Source organism: Artemia franciscana, chromosome 7, assembly GCF_032884065.1.
Source record: "Artemia franciscana chromosome 7, ASM3288406v1, whole genome shotgun sequence".
NCBI classification, from domain to species: domain Eukaryota; kingdom Metazoa; phylum Arthropoda; class Branchiopoda; order Anostraca; family Artemiidae; genus Artemia; species Artemia franciscana.
The window spans coordinates 56064510-56084567 of record NC_088869.1 but is presented as its reverse complement, the minus strand read 5'-3'; the positions used below and the strand labels follow the sequence as shown (position 1 = coordinate 56084567).

Genomic DNA, 20058 nt, shown 5'->3' with positions numbered 1-20058 from the left:
ATGTTGCTTGCATTTTTGTAGTCATATTTGAATGTCTTTCCTAATAATTTTTTGAAGATTGACAAACAGTGAAAACCGTCAGGGTATTTAGGATGGGACATTTGTGCTAGTTTCTCGTTAGACAACAAAAAACCAACAAAAAAGGAAGAAATAACTAGTTGAAAAAATATAAAAAATAAAAAGTTAGGGAGCTGAATGTTGCTCGCATTTTTTGTAGTCACATGTGAATGTCTTTCCTAATAATTTTTTGAAGATTACCAAACAGAGAAAACCGTCAGGGTATTTAGGATGGGACATTTGTGCTAGTTTCTCGTTAGACAACAAAAAAACCAACAAAAAAGGAAGAAATAACTAGTTGAAAAAATATAAAAAATCGAAAAAATAAAAAGTTAGGGAGCTAAATGTTGCTTGCATTTTTTGTAGTCACATTTGAATGTCTTTCCCAATAATTTTTTGAAGATTGACAAGCAGTGAAAACCGTCAGGGTATTTAGGATGGGACATTTGTGCTAGTTTCTCGTTAGACAACAAAAAACCAACAAAAGAGGAAGAAATAACTAGTTGAAAAAATATAGAAAATAGAAAAAATAAAAAGTTAGGGAGCTGAATGTTGCTTGCATTTTTTGTAGTCACATTTGAATGTCTTTCCCAATAATTTTTTGAAGATTGACAAACAGCGAAAACCGTCAGGGTATTTAGGATGGGACATTTGTGCTATTTTTTCGTTAGACAACAAAAAACCAACAAAAAAGGAAGAAATAACTAGTTGAGAAAAACTTCGATGTGTCAGCAATTTTCCTTTGTGTACAGTATTTGGTACCAATGAAAGATTCTAGTTTGTTGTACTAATTCAATACTAAGGTTTTTTATGTTTACTAATGTTCATGATTACTAAAGCTACTAATATGTGTAAAATAGAAAACTAATTAATAATTAATGTATTAATTAATTAGCAAGATTTTGTACTTATTTTCTCGTAAGTTGTGTTGAGCAAAATTTCTAATTCAGGTTATTATTTATCTAATGGTTGAGTTTTGGACGGACGGGTATTTTGTGTTGGACGAGAAGAGTATTTCACCCATTTTTACAATAATAACACGAATTATAAATTATTTGTTGAATAATAATCAATAACAATACATTTTACACTAATAGCTAAAACGAAAGATCTGAAATCGTTGGCTGGTATTGTTTAACAACACAATCAGTATCGTAGAAATAAAGCTGTTATAATATGTAGTATAGTATATAATAAATAATATGTTATAATCAATAATTAGTCTAAATAATAAAATAAATAACGTTATTTCGCGTTATGATAAATAATATAATATTTATAATACTGTATAAATTATAATAGAAGCTAAATAAAGCTAACCAAAGTAAAATACGGCCATAACAGGAGAAAATTAAATAATTTTAAAAGATGAGAAAAAAAGATCTAAAAAGGTCTATCGGGTTCTAGAATACCAAATATAATAATCAGATTCTAATGATGTATTTTCCAAGGCCTATTTAGTTTAAAACAGCTGGCATCTTTCATTGGGGTTTCAGGAATTTAGGACAAGCCTGGATTTTAAATTTGGAACACAGCACTCTGTGGAGTTTCTTTGTGGAAATCCAGTGATTTCCATGTCCAGCTTAGACTTTCATTAATATACTCTTATTTTTCTTAAAACTGCTCTCTTGTCGGCTTACAAGTTATATCTTTGCTTTTCAAAGTTTCAGAAGCCACTGTATTAATGCTGCTTGATAGGAAAATTTTGCAGAGCTTTTTGTCTTAACCTGAGGACTTCACTCTTGCCAAAAGATTATATGTTTGCGTCATTGTGGTCACGTGTGACACCAAAACTTTTACCTGTTTAAACATTTGATTCATTACTATTGAACTGATCTGAACATGTAGACCTTAATTCACGTTTTCCACATGGCTTCAAATGGCTATATCGGTCATGTTGGTCCAGAAAACTGATTGATGAATTATAGCAACACATCACCAAAGAGCCCAGCATTCGTCTGTCACACCTATTCCTGTATATTGTACTTCTGTTTAGAACTATTACTAGTTTATTAAAATTAGGGAATCGAAAAACGCACGTTTTTTTTTTCATTAGCCATAGTACCTATTTACCGTATCATCGCTTTTAACAATTTTTTTGATTAATGTCTTTTAAGCAGCGAATGTTTATTTTGAAAAAAAAGAGACAACAGGCAAAACAATTTATTTGTGCCCCATTTTTTTTTGTTTCATGAAGTTCAGTTTTTCATGAATTTTACTATATAGGCTATATATTTACAAAAATAGAGCAATAAATAGTACATGAAAAGACCTAAAATACCTTCTGTGAGCCTTCCACATGTGTGAGCTTAGCAACATTTATGTCACGGGCGAAAATATTGTGTGCCGTTTGGCAAAACCCAGTCCCTTCTGTGGTCCATTCCACTTTATGAGGCGAGGACAGATTAAATTCTTAGTTGAAAGTGGTTTTGTCGAATGATCATTTTATTGTGGTTACCACAATAAAAGAGGAAAGGAGAATTTTCAATAGATTCTTAATTCAGGAAGAACAATAAATAGAAGGATACAGTGGGACTCAAATAGCTACAGTTTTTGCATTTCTCTTAAACTTTTAACAAAAAGCAAATGTATGGTTTTTATGAATGTCCCTCAAATCAACTAGTTTTTACAAGAAAGTAGTAATCTAAATCAGTAATAAAAATAGAAAAAAACAACTTCATTTAATTTATAAATGTCCTGAAGTGTTTGCCTGAATATTCGTCTTAGGCCTCTAAACGCTATGACAAGTTTGTAGCAGCCGATGTTGACTGGATCTGGACGGAATTGATGTGACATCGTCCAATCTAAATTATCCAAGACAACCGAAACGAAAGGGTGTAGTGATTTTGCTGCAATAGCTCTCGTGAAAAAATACGATGTATTTTAAACGTGCAGAATCAATGAATGGGTTGATTCGATTGAGTATAATCAATGAATTTGTTGGTTGTCCATGAACTATAGAGTCCGTCGTGACACTTGCGCGACAGCATTGTTAGTTCTTGCTCATAATAGAGTTTGGTTTTAGCTAAATGGAGCAAGCTCTCATGGCTCACGGCGGTTCTGAAGTCCCCTGAAAGGGATATTTGGAAGCTGTTTGATCAGTCTCAAAGCTGATTCTTGGCGGACAACAAATTTCTAAGAACTTTTTCATCAAGAATTGTTTTTCTTTAGGTATACCTCAAGGACAGAATTTTCACAGAGGGTTTGAAGGGAATATTAGATAAATTAGATCCATTCCTCAGTTCATGGACAACTGTGTGCCTTAGGTCATAAACTGCACAAAACTAAATTGGGGTAATTTTGAAAATCTGATGAAAAAAGCCAAACGATGTTGGCTCAATATGGATGAAATTGATGTGACCTCGTCCAATCTAAATTATTAAAGACAACCGAACGACAAGGTGTAGTTATTTTGCTGCATTAACTCTTGTGAAAAAATACGATGTATTTTAAATGTGCACAATCAATGAATTTGAACTGTTTATTGGTTTTATTATCTGATTTATATAAACAAAAGTTTACCTCTATATTTAACTAATTTAACTGTCCCTGTATGACGATGTGATTTCTCAATGGATAACTAGTTTTGTAAGTTGGGCGAAGCAAGATTGTTAAGAAAATCAAAATGTAAAAATGAGCTAGCTGTAATTTCTCAGCTTCTACTGTTTTTCTCCGTGATTATCAAGGAAGCTACAGTTTGATTTTCGTTACAAATTCACGAGAAATCGGAAAGCTAGGTTTTGTAGAAACTAAATATTCTGAGAAGCTCTTCTATATGGATTAAATTTTCCCCTTGAACTATTAACTCTTTCTCTGTTTGTTATGCATTTTTGAATTATATTATTCACTTTTGTTTATTTTATAGAGAGTCTAAGATGCACAGAAGAAGGATTGATATGCTCGAAGACATATTAAAAGTAATGAATAAGACACTTTATTTGAACGTTGCTCAGCAAATCTATTTTGAACTGGGGGAAACTTATTCGGATTTGTTTGCTCTTAAACTGGAAAAAGTTGAAGCATTGAAGAAACTACACGACCATGCTACACTTCCAGCTGTTGTTAAAGCTAATCAAGTAGCAGAAAAGGCAATTAAAGTTTTCACAGAATTTTTGGATCTATATAGAGATAAGTAAGTATGTTGTGTAATTTTGCAAGGGGCGAAATTCGGGGAATAGGTTGAGGAGGAGCTTGGAATCTGAGACAGCATTCTCTGAAATATAAAACATTTAGTATTGGAAATAAACTAATCGCTTTTTGGGCATTTCCAAAATGCTTTTATTGCTCGCTGCTCGAAATTAGCCATGTATAGGGAACCAAGTAAAATGATCATGAATTCAATATTTCATATTCGTAATCGAGCAGAATTGAAAAACTCAAAACAACCTTAATTTAAATTTTGATTTCAATTAAAGACTCGACTTACTTGGACTCAACCTCAAGTTTTCTGAAAGAAGGCGATTCTTTTGTACTTTTAAACTATTTTTTTTACTGATTGTATAATATTTGGGGATGGGCTAGTTTCCAGATTTTAAACAACTAGAGAAAATTATACACAAACATACCTAACATACCTTTTTGGCATTTTTGTACATTCGTGCTTTTGCACAGGAGACATTGCAAAATGCTTTTAATTATTCAATTCAATTTTGATCCTACCCTGTCAACAAAACAAAAGAGAGTTGGTAGCCCTAGTGACAGAGTAAGAAAAAAATAAATAAAAAGAGAAAATAAACAATCAACGAAAAGAGAGATTACAATCAACAAACACAAACATAACTACATACTATACGAAGAGAGCGAAAAGAGTGAAATCTTCCACTCTTTTATCAATAATGTTTGCAGGTAGAATCAATTTAAATTTTTGTACCAGAGAAGAATTAATGGTCCAGGGGGGGGGGGGGGGGGAGATGCAGCAGATACTTGGCGAATTTAAAATAGATTTAGTTAATAATTTTTTTTTGAAGCAGAAAAAATATTCCAAGTGGGGGACATAGCAAGAAGATGGGGCACAGTTAGACTGTTGTAAAGTTTGGAAAGGTGAAACCGACTAAAATTTGTGATATTAGATGCAATCGAAGCATATGCAATTCGAATCTTTTTAGCAAGGTTTTCAATTACAAGCTTAATGGTTTCTTTAATACTTCTTCCAATGGGCATACCAAGATAAATAAAGCTATCAGAAAGCAGAATAGATGCTCAAGTTCAAACTGAATTTCAGAGTTACCCGTAAGATTGAAAGCGATTGCTACAGTTTTATCGACATTAAAATTCAGACCGATTTGCTGATATTGATGCTAGAGTTTTGAAAAGTTCTCTTACTTCCCAAAAAGGCGCGACTTCGATTCAAAGTATCATCAGCGTAGGTAAATAAAGAAACATCGATCAAACAGTTTTTGGTAACGCGACCCGGCTCAATAGTTTTTAATATTTTTTTTACAAAGAATTTTTTTGTGTATTAGTAAAACTCAGGGAATGGCGAGGCCAGTGTAGAACTAAATCTAACACACTATGTACATGTGGCTTATCAAAGAGTTGCATTAGCAATATCCCAGCAACACCTTAGGGTATTAAGTTGAAACTCCCAGGACTACCAGTGTTACTACCTTGTTTTGCTTCTACTTTTATAGCTAATATTTATATTGAACCAAATAAAAAAAGTCTAATTGTATCCAGTTGTAAAAATAAACCAGGTAGTCAAGATATCCAGGCTATCTGGATATCCAGGTTGTTTAGGTATCTTAGGACTAGAATCTGATATAAAGCAGAAATTTCTACGAAAATTTTATGTTGCTTTAAGCTATATCAAAAGGCCCTATGTGCATGCTGGTTGTCAACAAGACGTCTTAGCAATATTTCAAGAACAACTGAGTGTTAAGTGGAAACTTTCAGGGCTACTAATATTGTTCCTGCTGCTCTTACTATTAAACTAAACCAAAAGAGTGTATGTGCATGGAGGTTGTCAAAATAGCATAGATACGATGTTTTAGGAACAGAATAGGGTATTAAGTTTTATATTTAAGGGAAAATTGAAAAGATGTAAAACTTAAGTCATAGGATTCTATGTGTGTCCAGATTTTTAAAGGGGTGTGTATTATTAAAAATAGTTAGCCAACATATAAATAGTAAGCCAAAATCTAGATTCTATAGGGAAAACACGAAATGATTTAAATACTCATTTACTTGCCAAAGAAAAGACTATATTGATTAAAAACGAATAGATATTAAGTTTAAAAACTATCAAGAAAAACAAATTCAAGTAGAAGTGAAGAGCTAGATGAAACCAAAGATGAGGAGAAGCAAAGCCAAGCAGTTTTTAAAACGTGAAGACACCGTAAACCGCCGTCAATAAATTATTGTGATTTATTTATTATAATTTCTGCTCTTTTTGGGTTTCATTGATTTACTGATGGCGATTTAAGAAAGTTTCAAGATTTATGGTTATATGTGTTATCGTGAATGTCCTAAAATTGGTGAATATCTACATTCACTTATGAATATCCGAAATACGTTTTTTTCCTTGGACTTAGTCAGCGTTGCCAGTCAACTTTTTCACTTTAGCGCAATGTTTGATGATGACAGGTCAGACTTGGTTAGGTTAGTTTAGGTTTTTAACCCATTTCTGATGTTTATAACCAGACTTCACCCAACCTTATCATATCATAGCTTGCATATGACTGAAATAGCTGACTCGCAAAGCTAATTGAATCCAAGTAGAGAAAAAGAAATTTCGGACAATCACCGGTGTTTTTTGTTCTTTTTTTTTTAAGATTTCATGAGAAATAGGACGCACCTCGAAATTAGGATTATTTTCAATAAAATGAAATTTACGTTCTTATCTTTAGAAGGCAAGAGGAGTGTATCCTAGTTTCTGCTCCTTTCGAGTTCGACTCCGTTATTTATTGTAGTTTCTGCTCTTTTTGGATTCCATTGATTTATTGATGGTGATTTATGGTAGTTTCAAACTTACAAAAATTACTTTATTTTTGCTCATCTTTGGTTTAGTAGCTCTTTGCTTCTCTTCCAAGAAATGTATTCTTCCTTTTATTATCATTTGTACAAAAAACTTTGTTTTTTTCAGTGTTCTTTATATGCCTTTCGAAACTGAAAAAGCTATTTTCGTGTCATGTTACTTTTTTCCTTGTTATTGTATATAGTTTTTTGATTGGAATAAAGTATTGAATTTAATATATGAATATTTTAGCAATGGAAATAACAAGATCATCATATACCTACGCAATCATTTATATAATTTAATAGTTTAGATATTTTTTTAATTAATGTTTTTTCTTTATAGAAATGGCAAAATTCCGGAGAGCTTGGGAGAGGACAATATTAGACCAGTTTTATTGGCTCGGTTTTATATTGGACGGTTTACTAGCAAGTTCTATTCAACTGACACCAAAAAGATAATTCAGAGTTTTCGATCAGCAATTGAACACTTCGAATATGTGATACAATATTGTGCTAATTCCAAGCTTGCTAAGGATCTCCTCTCAGAGGAGCTTCCCGTTTGTACTGAAATGGTTCAGCTGCTTAGTCTCAAAATCCAAAGAATTGTGAATCCTTGACAAATTAGTGAGCTGGGTGCAATTCTCGTCCTTAGGCCATTACCAATCGATCAGTCATAGACAGCCACTTCCTGTTGCTTATATTGTCATTACATGCATTGTTAAAAAAGGAATCTTTATAATTTTTGAGGTTTAGGTTACTGGGTAAATATGCTTACTTACTTCTACTTTCTTTCTCGGCGCCTGTGGGGACTGGACTCATTTTTTCTTTTTACGAGGTTTGGTTGACGATTTTTAGGCAGTCCACGACCTCCATGCCTTCCGGAACCACCCCACGGTCGCACTCCGACTTATATGTTTGCTAATTTTGTTCCGGTAATCCACGAGCAGATTGTCACCTGAAGTCAAATTTACATGTTGCCAAGGAATTGCATGTGATGCTTTTTTATAATTATTCTTCTAGTTGCAGCACTTTCTCACCTCATTATCATTTAAAAGTTTCTGAGTAAAACAATCTAAACACTTTTCTCTATCCAAGACAATAAAACTTCTTATTTGGCTGATTCTACCTGTGCTATCAAGTTTTAGTTTCCCCTCTTATGCTTTGAGTGATTTTTTTTTAAATCAGTACACTTTTAGTCAAGGGTGCATAATGCATCCATTATTAAGTATGGATTTTGGGAATTTTATTTCTTTGCATTTTTGTTGAAAAAAAAAAAAAATCCTCCACCCTAGATTAGAAAAAATGATATTTTCTATACCTTCATTTTAAAAAACTGAAAAGATTATATCCCTGTTCTCCTCTACATTTTCATGAATTGGTACCCCTGCTTTTAATGGACTTGAGCTTACATCTTTATGTTTTACCCTCAGCAAACTAAGCTGGTTTAATATAGCCTACATTGAATACCAACAAGTTTAACTTAACACGATCTATGTATTTCAAAAGTATTGTTGTACTGAATTATACTAAACTAAGGCCATAGCTTAAAATACTAGCCCATGGGTTCTGGGGGTGTCGACTCTGTAGTTTAGATACGACGACAAAGTGTATTTTCCACATCTGACAGAAACATAATGGGAGTACACAGAATTATATATAGTCATAGCATATTTCTAATTCTTAGAGGGAACTGGGAGGATATCAATGAATTGTTCGCAGGGGGGGGGGGAGAGTGAGTTGGATTCGAAATATAAAAATTATAATTTTAGGAGTGTATTTTACAAATTGTTTGAAGGAGGGTCATTAACTTTCCCAAACCCCTCATTAACCATATTCTTAGATAGTGTAAACAGTCAAAAGAGGTTTAAACAGAAATGTTATGCTGGAAAGTCAAAAAGCGAATATTCTTAGAAGATCTAAGAATAGAAATATGCTCAACAAAATGGCACAAAACTATCAAATAAAAATTTGATACTCTAGCGAGACAGAAAAAAAATATTTAAAAAATATAAATCAACAATATTGTATGTATGCAATGTAGATTTAAAAAACATAACACAGTCATTTATGATTTTTTGGCACCCAATTGCAATCACAATTAGCTTTCCATTCGCTATATCCATCCTCATAAATCTCCTTTTTCCATATGGGCACTTTTGCCTTAAGATTATCAATTAAATAATTTATTGCTGCTAAAGATTCTTTTCTATGGGCAGAAGAAGCAGCAATGACAACACTGACCTCTTTAACAGGCACATCACCAAGACGATGATGTACAGCGATATTTATTATGTTCCACGTCTTACGCGTGTCTGAGCACAATTTTTCTATTTCTTTCACTGCCATACTCTCATAAGCTTCATAGCTAAGCTTCTTCACTTTCCTGTTATGAAAATGATCCCTTGTTGTTCCAATAAAAATGGAAGTGGCCCCTGTCCCAGAATCAGTGACACTTCTCTCAATTTTAGCAATATCTAGCTTCTCATGTGTTAATAAAATTGAGTTCATATTTTCTTTTCAATACTATCAACAACCACTTATGAGAAGTATTCAAACTCTTTCCAACTCTTTCTCACCAGTGCTAAAATTAAATACCACTTATCCAAGATTAGCACTATCATCACATGCAGCAGTAACACCAGATGGCACTAACTAATGGAAATTTTTCTGATATCTAAAAAATGTTATGCTGTCAGCCACCACTTAATGGAGGAATTACGGCCACCTCAAATATAGTTTCAGCATGCAGTGTATCATCTAAGGAGATATATTCTTCATTCACAGCAAGGGTTAAACTAGGCCTCAGTTCTTCAAGCTCACGAAATTGCTGAATAATTAGGTCCAAAAGCTCTCTTCCCAAATAATTATCCTTTTCTAAAGAAATAACAGATTCAGTAAGTCCAACACTTTGCTTTGCAGATGCAAAAAATAAGGTTTTGACAGTTTTCATGACACCAGTGCAAAGCCTAAATAAATAAGGCCTTTATAGTTTGCTAAAAAGTTTTGACTTAGCTGCAATAAAATAAAAGACAGGTTCTCCCTTCTTCTAACCACTGTGCGCGTTTTTGTGAACTAGCAGTAAAATATCACTAACAATTGTTGGTGACACTCTCTAACAGTTTGAAGCATTGTCGAAGAAAATTATTGATGGATTTTGAGCACCAAATAAAAAAAAAAGAATTGAAGTGAATTTTCAAATTTTTTCATTTAAGAAATACCTGCAGGAGGCTTTCAAACTTTTTTAAAGATTATTGATTAATTTTTAACCTTGTTTTAAAGTTTAAACCTGCTTTAATTGATTTTTATGTTCTATTACAATGATCAATCAAATTAATATAAAACAAAGAAACTGCTTGACTATTTATCAAAGTTTTTATCAGTGGAATGTGATGGAGTGCAAAAAAAAAAGAAAAAGAAAAAGAGAATAATATGGACAACACAAGAAATTGTACAAATTCACAACATAAGTTTAGAAGAAAGGCCTGAACAAATTTTTTTTTTTTAACTCTAAAGCCCTAAAATTCGAAAAAATGCTAAAAAAAAAAAAAAAAAAAAAAAAAAAATTATACAAGCCATGGAATTGAAACAATTTCAACTTAATTTTAAGGATCAGATGATGACATTACAGAAAATAAAATTAGCTGAAACTGAACACTCGTATAAGAAATACAGACCAGTCTGATCTATGAAACCTCTTGAGTCAAGCCTTTTCTCTTTTTTTTGTTAAAGACTAAATTGTACAGATTGGAACAGGGCACAAAGTTAGATAACTGGTTTAGAGGAGACCTAAATTTGACAATAGTTTACTTTTTTAAAACTAAATAATTACTACTTAAGCCTGAAAAGTGGTTACCCACATTTTCCCAGCCTTTGGCTTTCAGTAGGTTATAATTTTTTCTGAAATACTGTCATTTTTATACCATGAAGTCTTGTGTACATAATATGCAGAATACACAGACACTCTACTAAAAGGGTACATGATGCACACAACTTCTCACAGAGGATTCATTGGTAAAGGTTAACAATAGCAGCTCTGCAGAAGCAAACATGCTAGAACAAAAAGATAGATCTTTTTAGACTGCGAATTTTACAGTCTTTTTCATGTTTTTTTTTGTCTTTAGGATAATAAATCTGCAGCAGACCCCGACACCGCCCCGATTTTCTTTACGGCAGCCAAGAGCTGTTTTTAAGGGAAAAGTTAGTTCACTACGCCACCGACATTTCTCCGGAGGCGCGTCGCCGGCTGACGGAGATTTTTCTTTTTAGAGGGGAATTTCAAAATCTATTTAAAATATCCCGAGTGACATATCGTTCAAAACCGAATAAATAGACAAGTCTGTTAAAGCCTTTTAGAACTCCGAGGGCACGCACTCCATAATGACATACGTAATTCAAGGAAATCGCGACACAAGCTACAACAGTCAAAAACCTGTAGGATCAAGTGTCTTTTTTCAGACTTTTAATTTCTTGCTTTTCAAAAACCCAGTAATCACAGTATCATACCTTTCAACCCAACATGTGTGAAAATAATGAAGCGGCTTTTGTTCTTTGTGTGCAGCAGAACACAGAAGAAGATCGGACTCAGTTTGATTGATGGAAGAAGAAAAAAAAAACATCAGACAGCTATTTCTTGAAAACACCTTATTGCATTTAAATTAGACCACACCCTATGGCATTTAAATTAGACCCAGTTTGGAAGCCTTAACTAAGACAGGATTTGAAAAATTCAAGCCAAAACTCATGTAAATGCGAGTTGATTCTGCTTTCTATATCCATTGTACTGAGCATGGCCATTGCAACGGGTGGGGAGGGGTAGCAACCCAAAATTTTTGAGATTCAGTGAAATTTAGACCACAAACCCAAAGTTACAATTAGTGTTGGGTGATATTTTGATTAAACAATAAATCGATATTTTTTACTTTCGATATTCGATAATTAATATATCAATTTCGATATTTCTGGTAAGTTTATTGCTCAGATTAACTTTAGGGTTTGGCAAAATTGAATTACAAAATTTGCAATTGAACAGTATTTTTCACTTTTTTCCCCCAATTTTGGAATAAAAAAAAGACTTCCATTACTTGAACCCTGATTAGGAATTACTCGGATCTGTTGGTACAGATGCCAGTAAGGCCCAATCCATGTCTCTTATTATTTTACTCTTAACTTTGAGATGATCGTGAGGGTAATATACAATTTCTAGAAAAGCAGATTGAAGTATGTGGCTATCGTGATACATGTGATTTGAGCAAAGCCTATAAGCTTAGAAGATATTTTATCAAGCCAAGCCTTTCGGAGGTTCTCAGCAACATTTGAGAGACCTCACTAAACATAGTTTGTGAGTAGGCTATGCCAACTTCTGGACACAGCTGTGCATGCTGTGTATCAGCATAGATGAGTTAATGGACTGAATATTGTTCTTCCTCTCGGCCATTTGCGAAACAATTTTCTCTGTTGGATCATTTCTGCTGAACGTTCACCCGTAGATACCAGAAAAAGCCGAAGTAATATCGTTTTCGATGTCGATATTTAGGTTTTGATATTCTTTATCGATATTTAGTTCGATATGTTGATATCTAATATTGCCCAACACTAATTACAATGAATCCAGGAAAAAGGGAGTAGATACAACGGAATCGTCAGACGGCTCAAAATTTCGATGCAATTTCGATACCAATTCCAAGATCCAGAAGTTAAGGTCCAAAATTCATAAGTAATATTTATAAATTCTGCAAAGGAAGTCTTGTTGTTATAAGTCTAGTTATTAAAAGCCGAATAAAATCTAAAATCATGCAGCAACTTTGAAAAAAAAGTGGAGGATTTGGTTCAACTTTTCAGGAAATTTTAATCTTATTCCTCTTTTCTTCCCGAAATCCAAGTGAATTTTCTGGAACGGATATGATAAAATGTGAAAATGGACGGATATGATAAAATGTGTTGCACTTCCGTAGTTTCACCAAATCAGTTTAACTTAAACTAAGAAAGTTAAATCTGTTTCTGGCCTTAAATAAGTTATTCGCCTACCGAATTTACTGCTTGTGCATTGGCCTGGCCTATTTTATTTTTTTCATCTTTTTCGCAAAAGTTGAACAGGGAGAAATAAACTAACCAAAATATGGGCTTCGTTGGAAGAGTTCAAAAATATACTTATATATATATATATATATATATATATATATATATATATATATATATATATATATATATATATATATATATATATATATATATATATATATATAATGGGCTTCGAAGACCACTTCGAAGACCACACTGCCTTTCCATGACGAAAGTAAAACAGTTCAAAATAGGGATGAAACTGACCGCATTTTTAGAATTTGCTCTCCAAAATTCCTTGAGGAGGAATTATTGTTGTTAAAAGAGATTTTAATAAGTAACCATTATCCGGGTTGGTTAATTGACCAGACTTTTTCGAAAAGAAGGAAAACATTTCTAGAATTTTTTGACGATATTCTGGAAACAACAGAAAAGAAATATATTTTTTGTTCTCTACCATATGTTCCATGATTGAGTGAAAAACTTAAAATAATTTTACAAAATAATGGCTTAAAGGTAGCTTTAAGAGGTAGTAATACTTTGGCTAGTTTTTTAAATTCTGGAAAGGATCGAACTTCCGTAAAGCAACAAAGTGGGGTTTATAAAATCCCATGTACTTGTGGGGGCTCTTATATGGGACGTACTAACCAGAATTTAAAAATGAGATTGCTACATCATAATTGTATTTCTTCGTCTTTAAAGCAAAATATCAAACCTGAAGATTTCACGTCGGCCCTCTCGGAACATATCTATAATTATCCTAATCATTTTATTTTGTTTGAAAATGTTTCTTTGATTTCTAGGGAGCAAGGTTTAAAGCAAATTTTCAGGGAAACAATCGAAATTAAAAACAATTATTCAAGAATAATTACATAAACTGAGATACAGTTGAATTTGGATTGAATTTGGATCAATTTATGATAATTTGCTGAAGTCAAATAAAGTAAATATCACCTCACCTAAAAGCTATGACCTCAGTCCACGTAATATGTCAGATAATTCTAATGAACCGGAACCGAAAAGGTCAAAGAGATTTGCTTCCGCTGTTACATTGGAAAAAAATAAGAGCAATAACCTATATGTAATTAGAGTATTAGGTCTAAATTTTGTTTGGTTTAATTCATGTCTTTTAGTTTTACTGCTGATGATGAACACTGTATATGTGTTCGAAATATCTAGTTAAATTTATATCTGTTCACTGTCAATGAAAAGGTTTAATCCCTATTTCGAACTGTTTTACTTATATATATATATATATATATATATATATATATATATATATATATATATATATATATATATATATATATATATATATATATATATATATATATATATATATATATATATATATATATATATATATATATATATATATATATATATATGGTCCTGGCCGAGTGGATTGGTGCACTGTATTCAGGATCCTTCGTCTGAGAGGACGCGGGTTCGGATCCCCGTGTACCCAATTATTTAGTTTAGGACAGGGGTCAGTGGCGTGACTCTGTAAGCTTAGCCAGAGTCGACCCAGCTCTAAATGGGTACCTGGAGAAATCTGGGGAAGGTAAACAGGAAGGCTGTGCGAAAGCACAGGATGGTTAGCCCCCAACCCCCCATTGCACTTCCTGGCTGAAGGGCCAAGAAACGGAGGTCAGCACCGCCGGTAGGGACTGTAAAGTCTAATGTCGTATGCTTTACCTTTATATATATATATATATATATATATATATATATATATATATATATATATATATATATATATATATATATATATATTGCCCCCAATTTTTTACATGCAAAATTAAAAACAAATTAAAACTATTGTGGCTCTTTCAATACTTTCATTGATTCAAGCAGTTAAAATCTTTTTTTAAATATTGATATTGCGAAGTCGTTTGACAGAGGGAGAAAAATTATGAAAAAGACACTTTGTAATTCTTTAAATTCCAAATACTTTGCCACTTCGCGACATGCTGTAAGGTAAAGAATACGGTATTAGACTTTACAGTCACTACCGGCGGCGCTGATCTCCATTTCTCAGCCTTTCAGCCAGGAAGTGTAATGGAGGGTTAGGGGCCATCCATTCTGTGCTTTCGGACGCCCTTTCTGTTTACCTTGCCTAGATTCCTCCAGGTACCAATTTAGGGCTGGGTCGACTGTGTCTGAGCTTACAGAGTCACACCACTGACCCCTGTCCCAAACCAAATAATTGGGTACACTAGAATTTGAACCCTCGCCCTCTCGAACAAATGATCCTAAATCCAGCGCACCAATACACATCCCAGGGCGAAATGGTAAGTCATTTGAAATATGCAAACTGATAACCCTTAATCCAAGATTTAAATTGAAAAAATTGAAATTCTGCAATTAAATATATACTAGAAACTAGAATTGAAAGTGAGGAGCAACATTATAATTTAAAACGAACAGAAATTACTCCATATATGATTGGGGCTGCCACTTCCTCAATCCCTTGCTCTTCGAGCTAAGGTTTTTTAGTATCAGTAACGATGTAAAACAAGAGCTAAGAGCTCATATGGCACTTGTGACGAGGCAAGAAATTCTAAGAATCAATAGATTGATTTAAAAGGAAAATAAGAGGCTTTATGCCGGTCAGGATTTAAAATAAGAGCTCTGAGTCACGATGTCCTTCTAAATATCAAAATTCATTAAGATCCGATCACCTACTCGTAAGTTATAAATACCTAATTTTTTCTAATTTTTCCTCTCCTTTTAGCCCCCCAGATGGTCGAATCTGGGAAAACGACTTTATCAAGTCAATTTGTGCAGGTCCCTGACACGCCTACCGATTTTCATCGTCCTAGCACGTCCAGAAGCACCTGACTCGCCAAATCACTGAACCCATGCCCCCAACTCCCCCAAAGAGAGCGAATCCAGTACGGTTCCGTCAATCACGTATCAAGGACATTTGCTTATTCTATCCACCAAGCTTCATCCCGATTCCTCCACTCCAAGTGTTTTCCAAGATTTCCCCCTCCAACTCCCCCCAATGTCAAAGATCTGGTCGGAATTTGAAATAAGAGCTCTGAGACATGAATTCCTTCTAAATATCAAATTTAATTAAAATCTGATCACCTATTCGTAAGATAAAAATACCCCAATTTTACCGTTTTCCAAGAATTCCGGTCCCCCCCCAACTCCCCCAATGTCACAGGATCTGGTCAGTAGCACAAGATCCTTCTAAATATCAAATTTCATTAAGATCTGGTCACCCTTTCGTAAGTTACAGATACCTCAATTTTCAAAATTACCCCCCCCCCCCAACTCCACCAAAGAGAGCAGATCCGGCCCGGCTATGTCAGTCACGTATCTTAGACAGGTTTTTATTCTTCCCATCCAGTTTCATCCTGATCTCTCCGCATTAAGTATTTTCTAAGATTTCCGGTCCCCCCAACTGCCCCCCCCCCCAATTACGCTGGATCCAGTTGAGATTTAAAATAAGATATCTGAGTTACGCGGTCCTTCTAAATATGAAGTTTCATGAAGATCCGATCACTACTTCGTAAGTTAAAAATACAACCTTTTTCAAATTTTTTCAGAATATCCCCCCCCCCAATAGAGCGGATCCGTTCCAATTATGTAAATCACGTATCTAAGACTTCTGCTTGTTTTCCCCACCAAGTTTCATCCCGATCCCTCCAATCTAAGCGTTTTCCATGATTTTAGGTTCCCCACCCCAAACTCCCCCCAATGTCACCAGATCCGGTCGGGATTTAAAAGAAGAGCTTTGAGACACGATATCCTTCTAAATATCAAATTTCATTGAGATCTGATCACCCGTTCGTAAGTTAAAAATACCTCATTTCTTCTAATTTTTCAGAATTAACCCCCCTCCCAACTACCCCAAAGAGAGCGGATCCGTTCCAGTTATGTCAATCATGTATCTAGGACTTGTGCTTATTTTTCCCACCAAGTTTCATCCCGATCCCTCCACTCTAAGTGTTTTCCAAGTTTTAGGTTTCCCCCTCCCAACTCCCCCCCCCCCAAGTCACCAGATCCGATGGGGATTTATAATAAGAGCTCTGAGACACGATATCCTTCTAAATATCAAATTTCATTAAAATCTGATCACCGGTTCGTAAGTTAAAAATACCTCATTTTTTCTAATTTTTCAGAATTACCCCCCCCCCCAACTACCCCAATTAGAGCGGATCCGTTCCAATTATGTAAATCACGTATCTAAGACTTCTGCTTGTTTTTCCCACCAAGTTTCATCCCGATCCCTCCAATCTAAGCGTTTTCCATGATTTTAGGTTCCCCACCCCAAACTCCCCTCAATGTCACCAGATCCGGTCGGGATTTAAAATAAGAGCTTTGAGACACGATATCCTTCTAAATATCAAATTTCATTGAGATCTGATCACCCGTTCGTAAGTTAAAAATACCTAATTTCTTCTAATTTTTCAGAATTAACCCCCCTCCCAACTACCCCAAAGAGAGCGGATCCGTTCCAGTTATGTCAATCATGTATCTAGGACTTGTGCTTATTTTTCCCACCAAGTTTCATCCCGATCCCTCCACTCTAAGTGTTTTCCAAGATTTTAGGTTTCCCTCTCCCAACCCCCCCCCCCTAATGTCACCAGATCCGGTCGGGATTCAAAATAACAGCTCTGAGACACGATATCCTTCCAAATATCAAATTTCATTAAGATCTGATCAGCCGTTCATAAGTTAAAAATACTTCAATTTTTCTATTTTTTCAAAATTAACGGGCCCCCCACTCCCTCCCAGACGATCAAATCGGGAAAAAGACTATTTCTAATTTAATCTGGTCCGGTCCCTGATACGCCTGCCAAATTTCATCGTCCTAGCTTACCTGGAAGTGCCTAAAGTAGCAAAACCGGGACAGACAGACCGACAGAATTTGCGATTGCTATATGTCACTTGGTTAATACCAAGTGACATAAAAAGGTTCTTATCAAACAATTCGTGGTAACGAATCAAACAGTTCGTGGTAACGAACCGTAGTAAGGAGCGACCCGGCTCAATAGTAAACGAAACTCTAAAAAACAGAATTTTGATCCTAAAAGATACATCAAAAGAATCGAATTTTCATGCTGATTTTAAATATATAAGTTTCATCAAATTTAGTCTTTGTCGTTAAAAGTTACGAGCCTGAGAAAATTTGCCTCATTTTGGAAAAAAGGGCGAAACACCCCCTAAAAGTCATAGAATCGTAACGAAAATCAAACCATCGCATTCGGCGTATCAGAGAACCCTATAGCAAAAATTTCAAGCTCCTATCTATAAAAATGTGGAATTTCATATTTTTTGCCAGAAGACAAATCACGGGTGCGTGTTTATTTGTTTGTTTTTTTTTTCCAGGGGTCATCGTATCGACCAAGTGGTCCTAGAATGTCGCAAGAGGGCTCATTATAACGGAAATGAAAAGTTCTAGTGCCCTTTTTAAGTGACCAAAAAAATTGGAGGGCACCTAGGCCCCCTCCCACGCGCATTTTTTTCTGAAAGTCAACGGATCAAAATTTTGAGAAAGCCATTTTGTTCCGCAAAGTCGAAAACTATAATAACTATGTCTTTGGGAATTACTTTACCCCCACAATCCCCAAGGGAGGGGCTGCAATTTACAAACTTTGACCTGTGTTAACCTACAGTAATAGTTATTGGGAAGTGTACAGACATTTTCAGAGAGATTTTTTTGGTTTGGGGGTGGGGTTGAGGGGAGGGGGCCATGTGGGAGGATCTTTAATTGGAGGAATATGTCATGGGGGAAGAAAAATTCAATTTAAAGGGCGCAGGATTTTCTAGCATTACTATAAAAAAACAATGAAAAAATAAACATGAAAACGTTTTTTCAATTGAAAGTAAGGAGTAGCACTGAAAATTAAAACGAACAGAGATTATTACGCATGTGAGGGGTTCTAAAAATACTTTAGTATAAAGAGCGAGGTATTTATGAGGAGATAAATACCTCGCTCTTTATGCTAAAGTATTTTTAGTAATATCAATTATTTATTCTACGGCCTTTCTGATTCAGGGGTCATTCTTAAGGAATTGGGACAAAACTTACGATTTAGTGTAAAGAGCGAGGTATTAACGACCTATTAACGAGGGTACAAACCCCCTCGTATACATAATAAAAATATAAGAATATAAAAGTTTGTTACGTAAGTTAATTCTTATGTTACGTATATTTTTTACTAATAAAAACATTCGTTAAAAATTGAAAGTTATAGTTGCCTTTTTAAGTAACCGAAAAATTGGAGGGCAACTAAACCTCCTTCCCCACCCCTTGTTTCTCAAAATCGTCTGATCAAAACTAAGAGAAAGCCATTTAGCCAAAAAAAAAGAATTAATATGTAAATTTCCTTTGATAATTTATGTGCGGAGAGCCAAAATCAAACATACATTAATTCAAAAACGCTCAGAAATTAAATAAAAAAACTAGTTTTTTTAACTGAAAGTAAGGAGCGACATTAAAACTTAAAACGAACAGAAATTACTCCGTATATGAAATGGGTTGTCCCCTCCGCAATCCCTCGCTCTTTACACTAAAGTTTGACTCTTTGGCACAATTGTACTTTTTAAAACAATTAAAAACTTTAGCGTAAAGAGCGAGGCGTTGAGGAGGGGACAGCCCATTTCATATACGGAGTAATTTCTGTTCGTTTTAAGTTTTAATGTCGCTCCTTACTTTCAGTTAAAAAAACTAGTTTTTATGGCACTTGGTATTAACCAAGCCGGTTAATTCGGAAAAAATAGAAAAAATGAAGTATTTTAACTTATGAATGGGTGATGGGATCTTATTGAAATTTGATGTTTGGAATGATATTGTGTCTCAGAGCTCTTATTTTAAATCCCGAACGGGTCTGATGACATTCTAGGGAGTTGGAGGGGGGAGAACCTAAAATCTTGGAAAACACTTAGAGTGGAGGGATCGGGATGAAACCTGATGGGAAAAATAAGCACAAGTCCCAGATACATGATTGACATAATCGGAATGGATCCGCT

At 34.4% G+C, this 20058-nt stretch overlaps 2 protein-coding genes across 8 annotated transcripts in view; both read left to right on the top strand.

Moving 5' to 3' along the window:
- Positions 1-7762, top strand: part of LOC136029488 (KIF-binding protein-like) — a 38958-nt gene extending 31196 nt beyond the window's left edge. For 3 of the 4 annotated variants that reach the window (XM_065707919.1, XM_065707918.1, XM_065707920.1), the window contains exons 5-6: positions 3923-4189; positions 7355-7756. In XM_065707919.1, the coding sequence (XP_065563991.1) occupies positions 3923-4189; positions 7355-7628 (541 nt within the window). In that variant the 3' untranslated portion in view covers positions 7629-7756. Of the gene's footprint in view, positions 1-3922; positions 4190-7354 lie in introns of all 4 variants that reach the window. The other variant, XM_065707921.1, reaches the window with a different exon arrangement.
- The window catches only part of LOC136029500 (enolase-phosphatase E1-like), a 539221-nt gene that overhangs the window by 491374 nt on the left and 27789 nt on the right, over positions 1-20058 (top strand). The window lies entirely within an intron of this gene.